The 21,273-nt window shown below is 44.7% G+C and overlaps 1 protein-coding gene across 1 annotated transcript in view; it reads left to right on the forward strand.

The window, feature by feature from the left end:
* Positions 1-21,273, forward strand: part of LOC126481724 (uncharacterized) — a 414,263-nt gene that overhangs the window by 182,978 nt on the left and 210,012 nt on the right. Inside the window, exon 8 of the mRNA XM_050105677.1 lies at positions 2,224-2,378. Within this exon, the coding sequence (XP_049961634.1) occupies positions 2,224-2,378 (155 nt within the window). The remainder of the gene's footprint in view (positions 1-2,223; positions 2,379-21,273) is intronic.

The following is a 21,273-nucleotide window of genomic DNA, read 5'->3' on the forward strand; positions in this document are numbered from 1 at the left end:
CCGACACATGGGCCTGCAGAGTTAGTCGCCCAATCGATTTCTTTGGACTTCTCAGCATTAGGTCTTGCACCTCTGCCATCTTCTCTTCGGAAGTGGATGTGGATGGCTTGCCTGATTTTGAGCATTATGAACGCTTCCGGTCTTTCGAAACTTGGTGATGAGGTTCTGTACGGCATTGCAGTTAGGTATCTTCACTTCTGGGAACTTTGCTGCATGTGCAACTTCCACTGCTGAGGTACACTTGTCTCCATTGCGAAACACATGCTCCACAAGAAACACTCTTTCATCCACATCTACATCCATACTCCGCAAGCCACCTAACGGTGTGTGGCGGAGGGTACCTTGAGTACCTCTATCGGTTCTTCCTACTATTCCAGTCTCGTGTTGTTCGTGGAAAGAAATCGGTATGCCTCTGTGTGGGCTCTAATCTCTCTGATTTTATCCTCATGGTCTCTTCGCGAGATATATGTAGGAGGGAGCAATATACTGCTTGACTCCTCGGTGAAAGCATGTTCTCGAAACTTCAACAAAAGCCCGTGCCGAGCTACTGAGCGTCTCTCCTGCAGAGTCTTCCACTGTAGTTTATCTATCATCTCCGTGATGCTTTCGCGATTACTAAATGATCCTGTAACGAAGCGCGCTGCTCTCCATTGGATCTTCTCTATCTCTTCCATCAACCCTATCTGGTACAGATCCCACACTGGTGAGCAGTATTCAAGCAGTGGGCGAACAAGTGTACTGTAACCTACTTACTTTGTTTTCGGATTGCATTTCCTTAGGATTCTTCCATTGAATCTCAGTCTGGCGTCTGCTTTACCGACGTTCAACTTTATATGATCATTCCATTTTAAGTCACTCCTGATGCCTATACCCAGATAATTTATGGAATTAACTGCTACCAGTTGCTGACCTGCTATTTTGTAGCTAAATGATAAGGGATCTATCTTTCTGTGTATTCGCAGCACATTACACTTGTCTACATTGAGATTCAATTGGCATTTCCTGCACCATGCGTCAATTCGCTGCAGATCCTCCTGCATTTCAGTACAATTTTCCATTGTTACAACCTCTCGATATACCACAGCATCATCCGCAAAAAGCCTCAGTGAACTTCCGATGTTATCCACAAGGTCATTTATGTATATTGTGAATAGCAACAGTCCTACGACACTCCCCTGCGGCACACCTGAAATCACTCTTACTTCGGAGGACTTCTCTCCATTGAGAATGTACTGCGTTCTGTTATCTACGAACTCTTCAATCCAATCACACAATTGGTCTGATAGTCCATATGGTCTTACTTTGTTCATTAAACGACTGTGGGGAACTGTATCAAACGCCTTGCGGAAGTCAAGAAACGCGGCATCTACCTGGGAACCCGTATCTGTGGCCCTCTGAGTCTCGTGGACCAATAGCGCGAGCTGGGTTTCACACGATCGTCTTTTTCGAAACCCATGCTGATTCCTACAGAGTAGATTTCTAGTCACCAGAAAAGTCATTATACTCGAACGTGATACGTGTTCCAAAATTCTTCAACTGATCGACGTTAGAGATATAGGTCTATAGTTCTGCACATCTGTGCGACGTCCCTTCTCGAAAACGGTGATGACCTGTGACCTTTTCCAATTTTTTGGAACGCTACACTCTTCTAGAGATCTACGGTACACCGCTGCAAGAAGGGGGCAAGTTCCTTCGCGTACTCTGTGTAAAATTGAACTGGTGTCCCATCAGGTCCAGCGGCCTTTCCTCTTTTGAGAGATTTTAATTGTTTTTCTATCTCTCTGTCAGCTGTTCCGATATCTACCATTTTGTCATCTGTGCGACAATCTAGAGAAGGAACTACAGTTCAGTCTTCCTCTGTGAAACAGCATGATGACCTGGATCACAATTATGTCACACAAGACGTTGGTCTTTAATGAAACCTGACCTGCGAACAAACACAAATACCTGGTCAAATATGGTTTAAATATGTTAAACAATGGGAAAAGTTTTATTAATAATTGACAATCATATCAGTCATTACTTAACACACCACAACATGGCACTGCATAGTTGCTTTCTGAACACCCAGTATTTTATTCTAGTTAACAAACTGTACTCACAGAATTTTCACTTGAATCACCACCTTGGACCCTCCAGTAACCTAACCGATTTTTTTTTTTTTTCTGTGAAGTCAAGCCTTTCTGCCTCAGCTGTGAACATTAGCGTCTGATGTTCATCCAGACGCAGACGGGGTGCCTCCTGACGCGACAGAGGGCTGGACTCGACACGACGACCAGTTCTCGCTGCTCCAGCTGGACACCGCGTCCCAGGAGCGGCTGCTGCAGAAGACCGTCATCTTCCAGGGGCTGGACACGACTGTGGGGGACATTGTCCAGGTATCGCACCGTCCCTTCCTTTTGAACAACAGTATCTGCTGCCGTGGAGCTACGCACCTCCCATCGCTCTTGTACGTCCGCTGCTGGATCGATGTGGGTGTATTCATCGCTTCCATTCACGCTACGTATCACTGAATTATGTTGCCAGCGATTAAACGTAATTAAATCATAAAAGGTAAAATCTTAAACAGTAAACAACCTGAGATCTACCTGTTTTTCCTTGTTTTGGTGCAACCGGGGCACCCCCCCCCCCAATCAACAGATTCCTAAATCCACCAATGACGTGGATATATTTATTCTGATCTTGATTTGTTACGTCCACCGGTATAAGTCCGCGGTTATGACTCCGGTGATTTGAAACGGTTGAAAGACAAACAAAAAGTCTGCTTAATCTTTGTTTATTATCATTGAACACAAATTAAAAGTATATTGCTATAATTCAGCATGTTGTCAGTGATTCCAGAATTCATTGGCATGGAATTATGTTAAATGGTTGCTCCCATTAGTACGTTAGTGACGGGCCTAACTCCCTACAACTCCCTGGAAATGCCTGCAGCTGGTCGTCTGCTGCTGAGGCGGTTTCTTTAATTATGGCGACTTGTGACGTCATTTTTGGGGCACGAACAAAATCCGATGTCGGAATTACGACGTGTCTTACGAATCAAATGTCATTTGTACAGTTCACACCGAGTGCCGACTTTCAGTACGATTCAGTGGATCACAGTAAGATTCGGTAACCCTCACAGATACATGTTTTAAGAGACCGTTTGAACTTGAGCAGCTATTCTTTCGTTCTTCCGAAATTCTCTTCATACTCTGTGTTCTCCCTTGAATTCTTCCGAACATCTATTTCTGTTAACTTTTCCGTATGTTTTTCTTTAGGTGTATGTTTTTTTATTATGTTTCTGACTGTTCTCGGCTGGTTATGTTATCTTCTGTAATTTCCATTTCTTCAGCATCATCTTTTGTTTCAATGAGCCATTTTGTGTAGATTTTGCTATATATAAACTGGTGAATATCAATCAGGTTTCAGAGCAAATAGAACTTTCCAAAAAAAAAAAAAAAAACTGAGTTCCGTAAGATTTTTTAAAAAAAGCTTATGATTCAGTGGACTGTAAATTGGCGTTCCAAATTCTGAGAGAGTCTCAAGCCCGTAGCAATTATTAGTGAAACACTAAACGGTACGAAATCTAAGATAAAATTCAGGGAAGAAATTACGGAAAATTCTGAAATTTAAACAAGAGTGAGACAAGGTAAAGACCTCTCTGTATTGCTTTCCAACTGTATCTTGGGAAAAGTAACACAATAGTGGCGAAATCGAAATCAGAGCTTAAAATTGACGGACGCATCAATCAGTATTAGAATGGATTGCCTATCCTTTGCAGACGACCTGGTACTAATATGACAGGACACTAAAATAGAGCAAAATCCAACAGAAATTGGTGAAGAAACAGAAAAAACAAACGGTCTCCAAAGTCATTTCAAAAAACTAAATACGTGTCTAGAAACTACGTGTCGCCCAAAATTGTTGTAACTGAACACGGAAAAAGCGAAAGAGTATCTCAGTCCGAATATTTAGGCGAAAACATTCAGGGAACAGCCCTGGAGAAAATTTGTTGCGCAATTAGTCGTCAGAAAATGGAATCAGAATTTAAGCTTACAGTACGCATTTTTTAATGAAAAAAAAATTGCATCTGAAAATATACTAAACTGAAGCACTGCAGCCGGCCGGAGTGGCCGAGCGGTTCTAGGCGCTACAGTCTGGAGCCGCGCGACCGCTACGGTCGCAGGTTCGAATCCTGCCTCGGGCATGGATGTGTGTGATGTCCTTAGGTTAGTTAGGTTTAAGTAGTTCTAAGTTCTAGGGGACTGATGACCTAAGCAGTTAAGTCCCATAGTGCTCAGAGCCATTTGAACCATTTTGAAGCACTCCAACGCAGTCATCGAACCAGAGTTTCTCTATGGAGGTGAAACAGTAATTTCAAACAGAAAGAGGGATACTGAAGAAATCCAAAAGAGAGAACTAGAAGTAACCAGGAAAATTTTAGGTCCAAATTATGCTGAAGAAGGAACACACAGACTAACAATAAGTAAAGAAACTGAAAGTATACGATCATTTATTCGGCTATGTTAAAAAAAAGGGCCAGATTTGTGGTGCCATCAATGCCTACACCTCGCCGGCGGCAGGCACAATCCTATGCCACTCCTCCATGGCTTCCCAACAAGATCACGCGGACCACCCTCATGCAGTCCCGCCCTGGATAGCGCTACCGCGACGTCACAACACTGGGATTGTCCTCAACTGGACTCCGACTCTGCTAGCAACTGGACTATTCTGAGACTTCTTCTGCTCTGCACTCTGCACTCCACTTACTTCGCTTATCGCCGTCCCAGTGGACGGCAGCCCGGAACTACTATCAATGCAGCTGCTTATTGTGAAACTTTACAACGTTTGCAGAGAGCCATTCAAAACAAACGAAGAGGAATGCTGACTTCAAGACAACGCTTGTCCACACACTGCTGGCACAACCCAACGGCTCCTTGAACAATTTCAATGGGACATTTTCGATCATCCGCCGTACAGTCCTGACTTGCCACCCAGCGACTTTCACCTTTTCCCTCAACTGAAGACGTGGCTATGAGGGGAGCACTTTCAAACCAAAGAAGATCTTCAAAACTGCGTCAATGCTCATTTGCAATCATTGGCGACAACATTTTTTGAAGAAGATATTGCAAAGCTTGTCCACAAGTACGATAAATGTCTCAATCTTTTCGGTGATTATGTTGAGAAGTAACCATAAGTGTACAAAACTTTCGGTAATAAATAATAGTTTTCTATGAACTTGTCTTTTATTTATAGCCTACCGGAGGTTGAAAAACAAACATCCCTCGTAGAATTTGAAACAACAGAATGGATAGCTGCAATTAAAAATGAACATGAAGGAAGCAGGAGCAGCACAACATGATATTCCAGACAAGAGCGAGTATCATGTAGGGCCCCAGTGAGCGTGCAGACGCGCCGCAACACGTGGCCAGGACTCGACTAATGTCTGGAGTAGTGCTGGGTGGAATTGACACCATGAATCCTGCAGGGTTGTCTACAGGGTGTTACAAAAAGGTACGGCCAAACTTTCAGGAATCATTCCTCACACACAAATAAAGAAAAGATGTTATGTGGACATGTGTCCGGAAACGCTTAATTTCCATGATGGAGCTCATTTTAGTTTCGTCAGTATGTACTGTACTTCCTCGATTCACCGCCATGATTTCATACGGGATGCTCTACCTGTGCTGCTAGAACATGTGCGTTTACAAGTACGATTTAACATGTGGTTCATGCACGATGGAGCTCCTGCATATTTCAGTCGAAGTGTTTGTACACTTCTCAACAACAGATTCGGTGACCGATGGATTGGTAGGGGCGGACCAATTCCATGGCCTCCACGCTCTCCTGACCTCAACCCTCTTGACTTTCATTTATGGTGCATTTGAAAGCTGTTGTCTACGCAACCCCGGTACCAAATGTAGAGACTCTTTGTGCTCGTATTGTGGACGGCTGTGATACAATGCGCCATTCTCCAGGGCTGCATCAGCGCATCAGGGATTCCATGCGACGGAGGGTGGATGCATGTATCCTCGCTAACGGAGGACATTTTGAATATTTCCTGTAACAAATTGTTTGAAGTCACTCTGGTACGTTCTGTTGCTGTGTGTTTCTATTCCATGATTAATGTGATTTGAAGACAAGTAATAAAATGAGCTCTAACATGGAAAATAAGCGTTTCCGGACACATTTCCACATAACATATTTTCTTTCTTTGTGTGTGAGGAATGTTTCCCGAAAGTTTTGGCGTACCTTTTTGTAACACCCTGTATAAGTCCGGAAGACTACGAGGGGGTGTAGATCTCTTTTGAACAGCATGTTGCAAGGAACCCAAGATGTGTTCAATAATGTTCATGTTTGGGCAGTTCGGTGGCCGGTGGAAGTGTTTAAACTTAGAAGAGTGTTTCTGGAGTCAGTCTATAGAAAATGTGGACGTGCGGGTTGTCGCATTGTTATGCTGGAATTGCCCAAGTCCATCAGAATGCACGATGGACATGAATGGATGCAGGTGATCAGACAGGATTCTTACGTACGTGTCACCCGTCAAAGTCGTATCTAAACGTATTATGCCCCACACCATTACAGAGCCTCCATCATCTTGAACAGTCCTCTGCTGACATGCAGGGTCCATGGATTCATGAGGTTGTCTCCATACCTGTACAAGTCCATCCGCTCGATACAATTTGAAACGAGACTCGTCCGATCAGGCAACATGTTTCCAGTCATCAGCAGTCCAATGTCGGTGTGTTGATGGGCCCAGGTGAGGCGTAAAGCTTTGTCTTGAGCAGTCATCGAGGGTACACAAGTGGGCCTGTGGCTCCGAAAGCCCATATCGGTGATGTTTCGTTGAATGGTTCGCACTCTGACACTTGTTGAGGGCCCAACACTGAAATGTGCTGCAATTTGCGGAAGCGTTACACTATGGTCACGTTCAACGGTTCTCTTCAGTCGTCGTTTGTCCCATTCTTGCAGGAACTTTTTCTGGTTCACCGATGTTGGGCATTCGATGTTTTACCGGATCCCTGATATTCGCGATACAGCCGTGAAATGGTCGTACGGGAAAATCCCCACTTCATCACTACCTCGGAGATCCTGTGTCCCATTGCTCGTGCGCTGACTATGACACCACATTCAAACTCACTTAAATCTTGATAACCAACAAGTGTGCGAGACGCTTGTTGTCTTATTTACGTATTGGCGACCACAGTGCCGTATTCTGCCCTTTTACGTTTCTCAGTATGAATATACTAGTTTCTTTGGCGCTTCAGTGTGTGTATATATACTTGGGTGTACTGGGTGGAGAAAAGTTGTCACGAAATTTTAACCCTTGATAGCTAATGCCAGTAAAACATACATTACTAATGTTGTGTAGGTCAACAACGCACAATTTTTAAACCACGGAAACTTGGCGCAACGCGCTCAGATTGGCCGTGAAATTGTCCTGTTGCTGGATTCTCTGGACAACGCACGACCACGAATGCCTTGCCTGTCAGAGATCGCGATGTATCCCTGGCGGCCCACACGCTCGGTGTTAGCGTGCCAGCCTTCCACTGTGGGGCCTGGGGGCGAATCCGCCTGGGTCCCGACACATCCAAGGCAGTTTCAAGATGAGACGCGCCGGGAGCAAACCCATCAACAGCTGTTAGTTCGCATACAGAAAGTCTTTTACAAATTGTATCGGGTCTGAAAAGGACTTTTCTTTTGTAACTATGACATTGTTTACTTAAAGCAGGTGCTCGAACTGGCGACCTTCTTGGTAAGGTCAAACGGTGTTTTGGCGAACCGTTTGACAGATTCCTGGCATTGCCCTGATGTGATTGGCGGCACGTTGAATGCGATCCATTAATTCCTCTTCGTTTCTAGGTGGTTCGCTTCCGGGCGGGTGAACTAGAACCTAGAAGAATCCCCACAGGAAAAAGTCCGGCGACGTGAGGTCTGGTGTTCGCGGGGGCCATGTCCTACGAGCACCTCTGCCAATTACGCTGCCGTCGAAGAGTTCAGTTAAATATCCGCGCACAGCACGACTGCTGTGTGCAGGCGCCCCATCATGCTGCAACCACATCCGTAGCCATATGTCCAGGGGAACATCTTCCAGCAGGTCAGGTACAGTTTCTTGCAAAAAGAGAAGGAAAGTTGCCATGGTAAGTCGAGAAGGTAGACGGACCAACTCAGTCAGATGCTCATCCACAATGCCTGTCCAAATGTTGAGCGAAAATCGTTCCTGGTGGCCGTGGACGTACGTGACGCGAGGATTTCCCCTTGCCCAGTAATGAACGTTTCGAGTGTTGTAAAGGCCATCCCGATGGAAGGTGCACTCATCGGTAAACAACACAATGGCGGGGAAGTCGGTATCTCGTGCAACACGTCGCAGAAACCACCGGCAAAACTCTAGCCTGTGTTCATAGTCCACCACAGGATTTAGGTCTTGGGCAAGGTAGAAACAAATGGATGCTGGCCGTCATCCCTCAAAACGACTTAGACACGTCCAACCGCTGGAGTACTCTTTGTAGTCCGCCCCCAGTAGCTGAGTGGTCAGCGCGACAGAATGTCAATCCCGGGTTCAAATGGTTCAAATGGCTCTGAGCACTATGGGACTCAACTGCTGAGGTCATTAGTCCCCTAGAACTTAGAACTAGTTAAACCTAACTAACCTAAGGACATCACAAACATCCATGCCCGAGGCAGGATTCGAGGAGGAGGAGGAGGAGGAGATTAGTGTTTAACGTCCCGTCGACAACGAGGTCATTAGAGACGGAGCGCAAGCTCGGGTAAAGGAAGGATGGGGAAGGAAATCGGCCGTGCCCTTTCAAAGGAACCATCCCGGCATTTGCCTGAAGTGATTTAGGGAAATCACGGAAAACCTAAATCAGGATGGCCGGAGACGGGATTGAACCGTCGTCCTCCCGAATGCGAGTCCAGTGTGCTACCCACTGCGCCACCTCGCTCGGTGGCAGGATTCGAACCTGCGGCCGTAGCGGTCTTGCCGTTCCAGACTGCAGCGCCTTTAACCGCACGGCCACTTCGGCCGGCCAATCCCGGGTTCGATTCCCGGCTGGATCGGTGATTTTCTCCGCTCAGGAACTAGGTGTTGTGTTGTCCCAATCATCATTATTTCATCCCCGTCGACGCGTAAGTCGCCGAAGTGGCGTCAAATCGAAAGACTTGCACCTGGCAAACGGTCTACCCGACGGGAGGCCCTAGTCACACGATATTTATTTATTTAGTACACGTTGTAGGTGCTTCCTCGAAGCGCTCGAGAACAGTCTTTTCAAATGCACCATCCCGTCGTGTCCGAGGTCTTCCAGCATCACCATGATATCCCGCTAACGTGCCTGTTTCGCAAAGTCGCCGGTGAATTGCTGTAAACGTTTGCGGGTGTGGGTGGTGTCTTGCTGCGTACCGTTCCTCATACAACCGTCGAGGTTCATGCTCATTACTGTTGGCTAGTCGATAAACTAAAAGCATATCTCGTTGCTTTTCAACGAATACTGTGCCGCCATGCTTCCTGTTTGACTAAATCCAGATGACGTGTGTGTGTGTGTGTGTGTGTGTGTGTGTGTGTGTGTGTGTGTGTGTGTGCGCGCGCCGAAGCGAGGCTTACCTGTGAATGCCTCTGACGTGAGGTGGAGCAAACAGCAAGACCTATTCGACACGTGTGTGTACCACGTTGGGCCAGTGACGGTGCGAAGGACGTTTGTATGTGCGAACCGACAACCGTAGCGCTGCCCGTCAACCGATGAACGGCAACAGGACAATCCCGCGGCCAATCGGAGCGCGTGGCGCCAAATTTCCGTAGTTTAAAAATTGTGTGTTGTCTACCTACACAACATTAGTAATTTTGGTTCCTACTGGCACAGCTATCCAGGATTAAAATTTCGCGACACAACTTCTCCACCCTGTATACAGACACGCACACACACGCACACGCACACACACACACACACATATACACACACACACACACACACACACACACACACACACACGCTGTGTGTGCGCCCGAGTGCTACCGCCTCCCAAAATAAATAAGCGCCCAAACGCAGAGTAGCAAACAGAAAGAAGTTTCGCGTGTTGAAATAGCACATGATGTTGTTTTAGTGATTACAGAATCGAGTCAACCAAGAGCTTGGCAGTATGAACCCAGTTATCAGCATGGCACTGCACCCTCCCCCCACCCCCCTTTTCTTGTTGGGGCGGGCGTCAATATGCCGGGAAACTTGGTCGACAGTCGTTCTAACTCATTTTTGACGTTCTGGATACTAGCAGTTTGACGGAGTTGATGTCCTAGCTGCTCCCACATATGTTCTATCTGGGACAGATTGGGGATGTTGCTGACCAAGGCGGCACATCAACATAAAGTGGATAGTTTTCAGAGGCAAGTGCTATGTGGGGACGAGCACTGTGCTGTTGAAAAACGGCCCCACGCTGCTGTCGCCTCAGAGTTGACACATAAGGACGCAGAATTTCCGTCGCATACTGTTGTGCCGTCAGAGTCCCCAGCCGTGGCCCAAGTCATACCCGATGGCAACCCACACCAAGACACCAGGAGTGATACTGTTGTACCTCTCCAAACAGCTGTGAGACTCGGACTTCTTCCCTTACTTCTTCTCAGTCGAGCGCAGTACTGCGATCCTCCCTTGTGGTAGGCAGACGTAGTCGACCAGAACCTCGGAGACGAACACACCTGCTCTCACGTTCCCATGCAGTCTAACATCGAGCCACGTCACGTCCAAATGCCCCACAAATCTGGATACTGCACGACTGGACCAACTGGCCAAATGGAGACGCGCAGTGAAGCGCCAGTCAAACTCTACCAGGCGCTGATAACTCTGTCTCATACGTGTACGCAGCATCTCATTTTCAGAGTGGTTGCTCTATATCTGATGCTGTTCATGCTCTTTATATATCCTACCAAGCCTGGTAAGAACATTCGCAACATTATGGGGTCTGGTGGCCGTCTGCCTGTCATAGGGAATAACATCTCTAACCATTTACATACTAGCCGTGTACGGAGTAACATAGACATCCGACCATTTCTTCTGGGTGTTGCACTTTTTTTAGGCACTGCAATTTCCTCCACTTTTGATTTATAACTGTGAATCAGATCTTTAGATTCATCTTATTAATTTCATACACGGATTTATTAACTTCTTCATTTGGGCCATTGAAACATTTAATTGTGATTCGATTCACCGTTGAACTTCGGGCAGCGGAGAAATTAATTTCCTTTCATGAGTATTTCCGAGCACAATAAGAAACAAATCTTCCAGATATACAAAAAACGACTGCCACTGTTGTTGCCATTAACAACGCCTGGTGCACACAAACAAACATAAAAACGCTTTCTTCAGGTCGACTGTGAACTGTATGTTTATCACGATCACTGAAGAAAATGCATCTAATGAAATTAACATACTTCAGTTTATAAGCTAAAATGGAGGATATAATTCTATCCCTCGAAAACACCCTACCGGAAGAAATCCAAAGTAAACGTAAGCAAGAATCATTATCATTCCATACTAAAGAGGAAAACTCACAATTTGTCAGTCTTCCGTACTCAGTGACGTGTGATATCAGGTTGCAAAGCTCTCCAAACCACATATTACAAAGATATCCTCTCACACAAATAATAAAATACACACCAACAAATCCACTACGCAGTGGAATCATATGTCCAAATATATAGACCGATACATGCTTTTGTTCTTGCTTCTACACAGGGAGAAACTTTGCAACCCGCTACAGAGAGTAGCACTTGGATGTCCTCCAACTAAATGTTAAACAAGCCCAGTTTTGCGTCACACACTGACCATCGTTATCATTTTGTTGCTGCTATCAATGACAAACATCCTGTGTTACGCCTACTGGCAACGGTTTACGGATGGATTCCATGGAAAAGTTAGAGATTTACCTTCACAAGCTAAATGCTTCTCATAAAATGTTTAACGAACAAATTGAATCAATACAGGACTCTTTCTTCCGAAATTGCCCAGACATTCTGGCAAAAAAAAGAACACCTACAAAATGCAGTCATGTGATTTCTTCTACCTCCTGCGTAACTTATTATTCTCCCAATCTAGAATTATTCATCCAACTCTTGTTCACACCTGCAGTTTTCCATTTACATTCGTGTCCCCCATGTGTTATTGCAAATATTACATTTTTTATTCTTTTTTCAGCTATTTCACTCTTTAATTTACTGATAACTCTTGTGTTATTTATTATTTTCGATTGTCATGTTTCCGTACTCAGAAGCCCAATTCATGTACACGCCTAAAATTTTCCATATTCATTTGTGACTGATACATACGTTAGTTACTAGTTCACTATTTTATTTATGTAATCAATACTTCACTATATTTGTTTGTCTGTAATTTTTCATCTATATCACATGTATGTTGCGAACATATGGAATGCCTACATCTTGCAGACTTGCGTTGATTATCAGTGTTCGTAAATGTTTTGTTGTGTTACCAATGTATCTCATGCTGAAGATAACGATGTGGCAAAATACAATAACCAGCAAACTTTTTGCATTTATAATTAGTGTTCGTTTCCTGTGCAAGTACATGCTGTAAGTGCGTAAGCTGACTAAATTGCACAGTACGGAAATTAATTTCTCGTTGATACCAAGAAGTCATGCAGTGTAAATATCCTAAAGGATAACGGTCATTTCGTTTCGTACCTGTTTCGTTAACTAATGCCTAAATTTTCGTTTTCTTCTCCAGCGCAACGACCATAGCGTGTAGCCACACATGGTACAGAAAATAATGTTTGTGTAATACTTCCAACTGATAATGAGCCTGCAGTGGTTCGAAAACTAGTTAATGGTACGATAAACCGTATCAAATTCAGAAAGTGATTGGTCGCATATGACACCTAAAAAGCTCAAAACTTAAACCACAATCACAGACCATCGTCCACAATGCGTATAATAGATTTATTGCCCTTTCCAGATCTTCTTCACTTTCAGGTAAAATTATTTGGTTGTCAGAAAACATGTGGTGTTCATCTAATTATTCTAGAGCTGTTTAATCCCCCACACAGATAGTAAAATTGTGGGCTATAAACCTGTATTTATCGTTACGGTTCCAGTCTTCTTTCTACTTGTGTTTCTTATGGACCATGGTACGGGCTTTTAACAACCTGTATTAAGTCTTCGGTGTACCCTCGTCTTTCTAAACTATCCTATAAGACATGTTGGCAGACGTGTTCTAAAGATTTCTCATAGTCTATAACATAAATATATGTTTCCATACTGAATTCCCTCCTCTTTCTACGGTTTGTCGTTTTACAGTAGTACTGGAACTACAAGATCTTCCTTTCCTCAACACACTCCGATCTCCTAATGGTAGTGCCACGGCTCTCATTTTAAGACTATTGTTGATTATTCATGCTTATAGCTTGTAATAGTTCTTAAGATGGGCTATTCCTCGACAGTTATTGCTGTCTGATTTCTTACTTCAGCTGTGGTCCGAGAGTGTGGAATTGACTTCGCTTTCGAGCAGGTACTCAGTATTTTCAATGAGTGTAATTTCCGCGTTGACTATACTTTAGTAGCTCTGTGTTAATTCTGCCATTTCCAGTGGCTTTTCTCTTTCTCATTTGTCACAGGGCTTCATATGGCTCATCCATGGTTATTTCGTCTACTTGGTAAATTTCACTACGTCCTTCGGAGGAGTTGTCCGCTGGTTTGTTTTCGGCCCTTCCTAGCTCCTGATAATGGTCATTCCAAGTAACCTTGTCAACTACGTGTGATCAGGCACTATTTTTTTCTGTTTCAGTTCTTCTGAGTTCGTATGCTGCTTCCTGCCTACCATGAAAATCATTTTCTAATGTTATATACTAACTTGTCCCAAGACTCGTCATAGCTTTTCTAATTCTTCCGTTGAGTATATGTTTTGTTTCCCCTTTACTGCTATTTCGGCGTATTCGTTCCATATCCTCGGAACCCTCCCACTTCTAGTTCTTTTTTCTTTCGTAGGGCCTTCGTCGCTGTTTGTCTGATGATTTCTCTTATGTTATACCATTTCTTGTTGATGTCATCGCTTGCCGCTGAGCTTATAACGTACTGTTCTGGTCTTCTACGGTTAACGTGTTTTATGCTTCAGTGTTGTAATAAATATACAGACTTCATCAACGTTGGTTTCTGATCGGTGTTCACCTTCTACCACCGAGAGGGAAGACATTTATCACGCCAACTGCCAGGAAGTGGTTAGAGGTGAGGTCACTTTGTCTGTAGACTCTGCACAAACGAACTTAGCTTTTTGTTGGGCATAATGTAATCTAATGTAATCTATTATCTACCTCTAGCAGGCCATGTATATTTATCAATATCTTTTTTTCCCTAAAGCAACCTTTTGCTGTCTTCAAACCACTGTGAATTGCAAAGGTTCTTAATTCTTGTTTATTGCTGCTTATGATGGTTCTCACATATTTTCCGAATACTTCTTTTATTGGTGAGGTACGTTGCAGAGCCAGAGAAATAGGTGCACCCGCCTAATATCATGTAGGGCCCCCGCGAACACCCAGAAGTGCCGCAACACGACGTGGCATAGACTCGACTAATGTCTGAAGTACTGCTGAAGGGAACTGACACCATGAATCCTGCAGGGCTGTCTATAAATTCGTAAGTGTACGAGGGGGTGGCGATCTCCTCTGAACAGCTCGTTGCAAGGCATCCCAGATATGCTCAATAATGTTCATGTTTAAGCAGTTCGGTGGCCTGTGGAAGTGTTTAAACTCAGAAGAGTGTTCCTGGAGCCACTCTGTAGCAATTCTGGACGTGTAGGGTGTTGCATTGTCCTCCTGTAATTGCCCAAGCCTGTCGGTATGCAGGATGGACACGAATGGATGCAGGTGATCAGACATGATACTTACGTGTCACCTGTCAGAGGCGTACCTATACGTATCACGGGCCCCCTATCAGTGCAGCTGCACACGCCACACACCATTATAGAGCCTCCACCAGGTTGAACAGTCTCCCGCTGACATGCAGGGTCCCTGGGTCCAAGAGGTTGTCTCCATGTCCGTACACGTCCATCCGCTCGATACAATTTGAAACGAGACTCGTCCAACCAGGCAACATGTTTCCAGTCATCAACAGTCCAATATCGGTGTTGACGGGCCCAGGCGAGGCGTAAAGTTTTGTGTCGTGCAGTCATCAAGGGTACACGAGTGGACCTTCGGCTTCGAAAGTCCATATCGATGATGTTTCGTTGAATGGTTTTCACGTTGACACTTCTACATCTACATCCATACTCCGCAAGCCACCTGACGGTGTGTGGCGGAGGGTACCCTGAGTACCTCTATCGGTTCTCTCTTCTATTCCAGTCTCGTATTGTTCGTGGAAAGACGGATTGTCGGTATGCCTCTGTGTGGGCTCCAATCTCTCTGATTTTATCCTCATGGTCTCACCTTCGGTGAAGGTATGTTCCCGAAACTTTAACAAAAGCCCGTACCGAGCTACTGAGCGTCTCTCCTGCAGAGACTTCCACTGGAGTTTATCTATCATCTCCGTAACGCTTTCGCGATTACTAAATGATCCTGTAACGAAGCGCGCTGCTCTCCGTTGGATCTTCTCTATCTCTGCTATCAACCCTATCTGGAACGGATCCCACACTGCTGAGCAGTATTCAAGCAGTGGGCGAACAAGCGTACTGTAACCTACTTCCTTTGTTTTCGGATTGCATTTCCTTAGGATTCTTCCAATGAATCTCAGTCTGGCATCCGCTTTACCGACGATCAACTTTATATGATCATTCTATTTTAACACTTGTTGATGGCCGAGCATTGAAATGTGCTGCAATTTGCGGAAGGGTTGCACTTCTGTCACGTTGAACGATTCTCTTCAGTCGTCGTTGGTCCCGTTCTTGCTGGATCTTCTTCCGGCAGCAGCGACGTCAGAGATTTCATGTTTTACCGGATTTCTGATATTCACGGTACACCCGTGAAATCGTCGTCCGTGAAATCGTCGTATCGGAAAATCCCCACCTCATCGCTACTTCGGAGATGCTGTGTCCCATCGCTCGTGCGCCGACTATAACACCACGCTCAAACTCACTTACATCTTGATAACCTGCCATTGTAGCAGCAGTAGCCGATCTAATAACTGCGCCGGACTGTTGTCTTATACAGGCGTTGCCGACCGCAGCGCCGTATTCTATCTGTTTACATGTCTCTGTATTTGAATGCGCATGACTGTACCAGTTTATTTGGCGCTTCAGTGTATATATTCTTGAATTTAGATAGCCTCCGATAATAAGATATTCGTTTGTACTATTTATTTTGTTGGCTTATTCGTGTAATTCTTGACGGAACGTTAGAGCTTCTATTTTCTTTCCATTTTCTGGTGCGTACACTTCCTCTGGCTATTTTCAGTCGTATTGTTATTGTCAATTCGTTGATGTAATTTATGTGTTACTTTGTATTTTGTTTTCCGACACGTAGTTAACAAGGACCACTGTGACACCGCATTTGGCTCTCGTGGTCGGGTTACGTCGCCATGTACTACAGAATCATATAGTTCTTTCACACTTTTTCTTTTTTACCTCTGCCACAATTGCTATGTTAATCGCTCTTTCGTACAGTAGCGTACTAAATTGATCGTCGTTTTCCCCATTCCTCGTACATTCCATGTTGCGATTTTCAAAATATTTGCTCGATACAGTTTATTGGGCGTGCATGACAGTCTCCTAGCACGTTATGCTCATGAAGTAGCGAGCGACACAGATTACAGTGATTGCGAGGGAAGTAGTGGATGGTTGCACATCTTCAAACAGTGCTAACGAATTGGAAGACGTAAGATAAGGAAATATCAAACAAAGCGTCAACTTGACGATGCACAGCAAACTGTGGAAAATACGAAAATTTGTAGATGAGATAAACAAACTTATCCCATCATTAAATAAGCATACCTGCCAAGTTTTACGGTTTTCCCAGAGGATTTCCGGATTTTGGGCTAGTATTTCATTTTCCCGGATGAACATAGTTTTTTTTCGGATTTTCAGCTCACGGGCTTTTTCCCGCCTATTGCATTCATACCGCAAAAGAAATGTTCAAATGTGTGTGAAATCTTATGGGACTTAACTGCTAAGGGCATCAGTCCCTAAGCTTACACACTACCTAACCTAAAGTATCCTAAGGAGAAACACACACACCCATTCCCGAGGGAGGACTCGAACCTCCGCCGGGACCAGCCGCACAGTCCATGACTGCAGCGCCCTAGACCGCTCTGCTAATTCCGCGCGGCGTTCATTTCGCATTTCAGTTTTGAGTTTCGATAATAGCTGCTATTCTGAGGTGCGAGTATTTGAAATTCGACGGAAAGTCGACCGATAATATTATCGATAATCCCTTCTCCCAGCAGTGTTTGAAACACTGCCGGCGAAAGTTGATCGAACGTTCTATCGATAATCACATCTCAGTTTATTGCTGCATTCTCTTTGTGCTTCGACTGTATGTTAGCGGGAAAGATTTGTTTATGCTTGCTTTTATGCGGTGTTTGCTGTGTGTTCTGGTATTCGTGCAGTTGTAGACAAATTTTTGTTCGATTTAGTGTTTTTGTGATGAGTTCAACGAAGAAACGATATCATCAGTCTTTAAAGGATGCATATTCTGCTGAATTTCCGTGTATTATGCGATTACGGAAAGATGAAGCATTCGCATTTTGTTCCATGTGTTTGTGTGATGTAAACATTGCTTACTGATGAGGAACTGAATTAAAGAATCATATTAAATCCGTTAAACACGTCTCCAATACGAAAATGAAAGATGGCAGTAGGAAAATTGATTCATTTTACAGGGTGATGATTCTGCTACTGTTGAGAGCGAGAACTTGACAGATGATACCAAATGGGTTGGCTTGATGAGCATTCGTGGAGCTGATGGTGTTCCTAAGTACGATAGGTTATCCAGGCTGAAGCTTTCTGTTTTAACTCTACCGCACAGCAGTCCTGAGTGTGAGCGTGTGTTCAGCTTGGTGATGAAGAATCGCAGTTTAGGTCCTCCGTGTCGAATGAAACTCTGGGATCCATTTCTGTTTTGAAAACAAGAATCAGTGGTCCAGGTTACATGAATAGTTTCCCTTCAGAATTCCTAAAGAAAGCGAAGATAGCTACTCATCTTCATCTCTCCTCTGCAGTCTGTGTTTTGTGAACTTGAGAAAATTTTGCAAATAAGTGTAAATGAATGTTCAGTTTAGTAGTTTTGACAGTGTCATTCATATTGTGGCTTGCAAGCTCAAGAGCAGAAAGCTCATTTTTGTGTAGTGTGTAAACTGTTCCCAATGTTAAGTAACAAAAATGAATACTCAAAAGCAAGTAACTTTTGTAAGTACCTAAGCCGGCTGGAGTGGTCGAACGGTTCTAGGCGCTACAGTCTGGAACCGCGCGACCGCTACGGTCGCAGGTTCGAATCCTGCCTCGGGCATGGATGTGTGTGATGTCCTTAGGTTAGTTAGGTTTAAGTAGTTCTAAGTTCTAGGGTACTGATGACCTCAGCAGTTAAGTCCCATAGTGCTCAGAGCCATTTTGTAAGTACCTAATTCACAGTTCGAAAATAGTGATCTTAAAAGGTAGCCTACATTATATGTGTTAACATTATCTGTAATCTCTTTCTGTGTAGTCTTTTCTCGCTATGTCTGAGCACCTTGCGACGCATGTACGCGTTAAATTTTTGCGATTTGGGATCTTCTGGATTTCTGTTTTTGAAAGTTGGCAGGTATGAGTAAGGAATTTTTTTCAGCTCCGATCAATCGCAATTTGAAGAGGAAATGCATTTGAAAGGAACCCTGAAAATTAGCGGTACCAAGAAAGTTATTTCAAGATGAACTAACATCAGTGCCTTAACGCATTCATACGCAATTGTGCCGACTGTTAATTTGGACTGTAAATGGGATGGAAAGCTTTTTATTGTGCTGGGGGGAGTTGGAGGTGCTCTGGCCCTACGATTCTTTCTCGTGTAGCTGATCTTACAAGCACAGTAGGGAATATTTACGTCACAGCAAGCACGAGGGGGGGGGGAAAAAGGGCGTAAGTGAACTACAACAATTATATGAGCACTGCTTTTGGCCGGTAGCTGCGTATAAAAATCACACCCCTTTAGAACAGACTATCCCCCCTGAAAAGTGTGTGACAGTGCGGTTCATATCATCTCGAAGCACTGGACAAATTCAGCCTCTGGATGTTTGTTTGTTTCTTTTTCGTGCCTGTAAAACATGTCATCGTACTATCTGCAGCTAGTCCGTAAAGGATAGCCAGTATCAGTATAAGTCCACGACAGACTGTTTCGCATTCAGTTGCATGATATCACATTCCATCAGTTCTCATAACCCCGTAACACCAGTATGATTCTATACGCATTCTTTAAGAGTGGAGACCTAGCTGAACAACCTGCTCGGTTTGTAACTCACAAGAAGTTCGTTTTCGATCTTGACGGTGCGAACCATTATGTATGCGACGCCCCATTCTTCATACGTTAAACGGAATTTGGAGCGAGACGCCACAGTCTTGCGCAAATGCTAAATGTACATAGTGCGAATTAAAATAGGCCATGTTTAAACCTGTTTATAAAAAATTCCGTAACAGAGATTTGCATAATTGTCGTCGAATTTCCTTATTGATGTCTTTTTCCAAAATATTGGACAAAATAATGCACTCAAGATTACTCCCACATTTAAATTTACTTAGCACGTCACAGTTTGGATTCCAGAAGGGTTGCTCGACTGAGAACGATATTTACACGAGCGTCATTCCATAAGTCATGGCAACTATGGTATATCGTGGGAACACGTGGCATCACCGTATCTGCAGTAAATAAATTCGAAAGCGCTCGTCGAACAGTATCGAAATCAACCGACTGATTGCGACCACATACGATGATGGTTCGGTACCAGCGCCTGAAACATTCAGTGTGAGCTTCGCCGTACTACAAGGTGGATATAAACATAGTGGAATATCGAGCACGCGTGAAAATGACCTTTCTCGCTGGCCGAAATGCTACTCAGTGTAACGTGGAACGACGAGCAGCTGTGGGTGACAGAACGTCACCCACGAAGGTCCTGCAGATTCTGGCGTATGACGAGGCCAATGTCAGTGTCAAGTACTGCCGCAACTTTCTGCTGTACCTTCTGCTACGCACGCTTCGGCAGAAACGTCCGCCACTGTTGGATGCAGCAGGCATTCTCCCTGATAACGCTACAGTCCACAGTGCAGGCGTCGTCAGTAGTTGTGTACAGCGGTGGGAAATCCACGCCCCCACCCACCCTAATCACCATACCTAAGTCCATGTGCCTTCGACCTCATTATTACACAACTGAAGAAACCATAGCTTGGGAGGCACTTTGCAAACAGGGCGGACATCCTCATGGCATTTCGGCCCCATGTGGCACACATTGATGGCATTGCCAACGGCATTCAACGCCTTACACTTCGTTGGCAACGCCTTGTGGGTGCATTGGGGGACCGTTTTGAAGGACAGTAGCTGATTTTGATTCATTTTTGTTGCATTTGTACTGGTGCACAGTAAATTTACACACACTTCCAACGTGCGAATTTCTTTCCATCCTTTGCCATGTCCTCATGCACTAGAACTCTAACTTACGTTGGCATTCACATACACACTGCCCTACCTGTTCAGTGCACATTGTGGAATTTCGCATCTTTTCACATTATCGAAATGTACCATAGCTGCTATGACTAGTGGAATGTCCTTCCTACATTCATGCACTAAATACACTCCTGGAAATTGAAATAAGAACACCGTGAATTCATTGTCCCAGGAAGGGGAAACTTTATTGACACATTCCTGGGGTCAGATACATCACATGATCACACTGACAGAACCACAGGCACATAGACACAGGCAACAGAGCATGCACGATGTCGGCACTAGTACAGTGTATATCCACCTTTCGCAGCAATGCAGGCTGCTATTCTCCCATGGAGACGATCGTAGAGATGCTGGATGTAGTCCTGTGGAACGGCTTGCCACGCCATTTCCACCTGGCGCCTCAGTTGGACCAGCGTTCGTGCTGGACGTGCAGACCGCGTGAGACGACGCTTCATCCAGTCACAAACATGCTCAATGGGGGACAGATCCGGAGATCTTGCTGGCCAGGGTAGTTGACTTACACATTCTAGAGCACGTTGGGTGGCACGGGATACATGCGGACGTGCATTGTCCTGTTGGAACAGCAAGTTCCCTTGCCGGTCTAGGAATGGTAGAACGATGGGTTCGATGACGGTTTGGATGTACCGTGCACTATTCAGTGTCCCCTCGACGATCACCAGT

Source organism: Schistocerca serialis, chromosome 5 (assembly GCF_023864345.2).
Source record: "Schistocerca serialis cubense isolate TAMUIC-IGC-003099 chromosome 5, iqSchSeri2.2, whole genome shotgun sequence".
NCBI lineage: Eukaryota > Metazoa > Arthropoda > Insecta > Orthoptera > Acrididae > Schistocerca > Schistocerca serialis.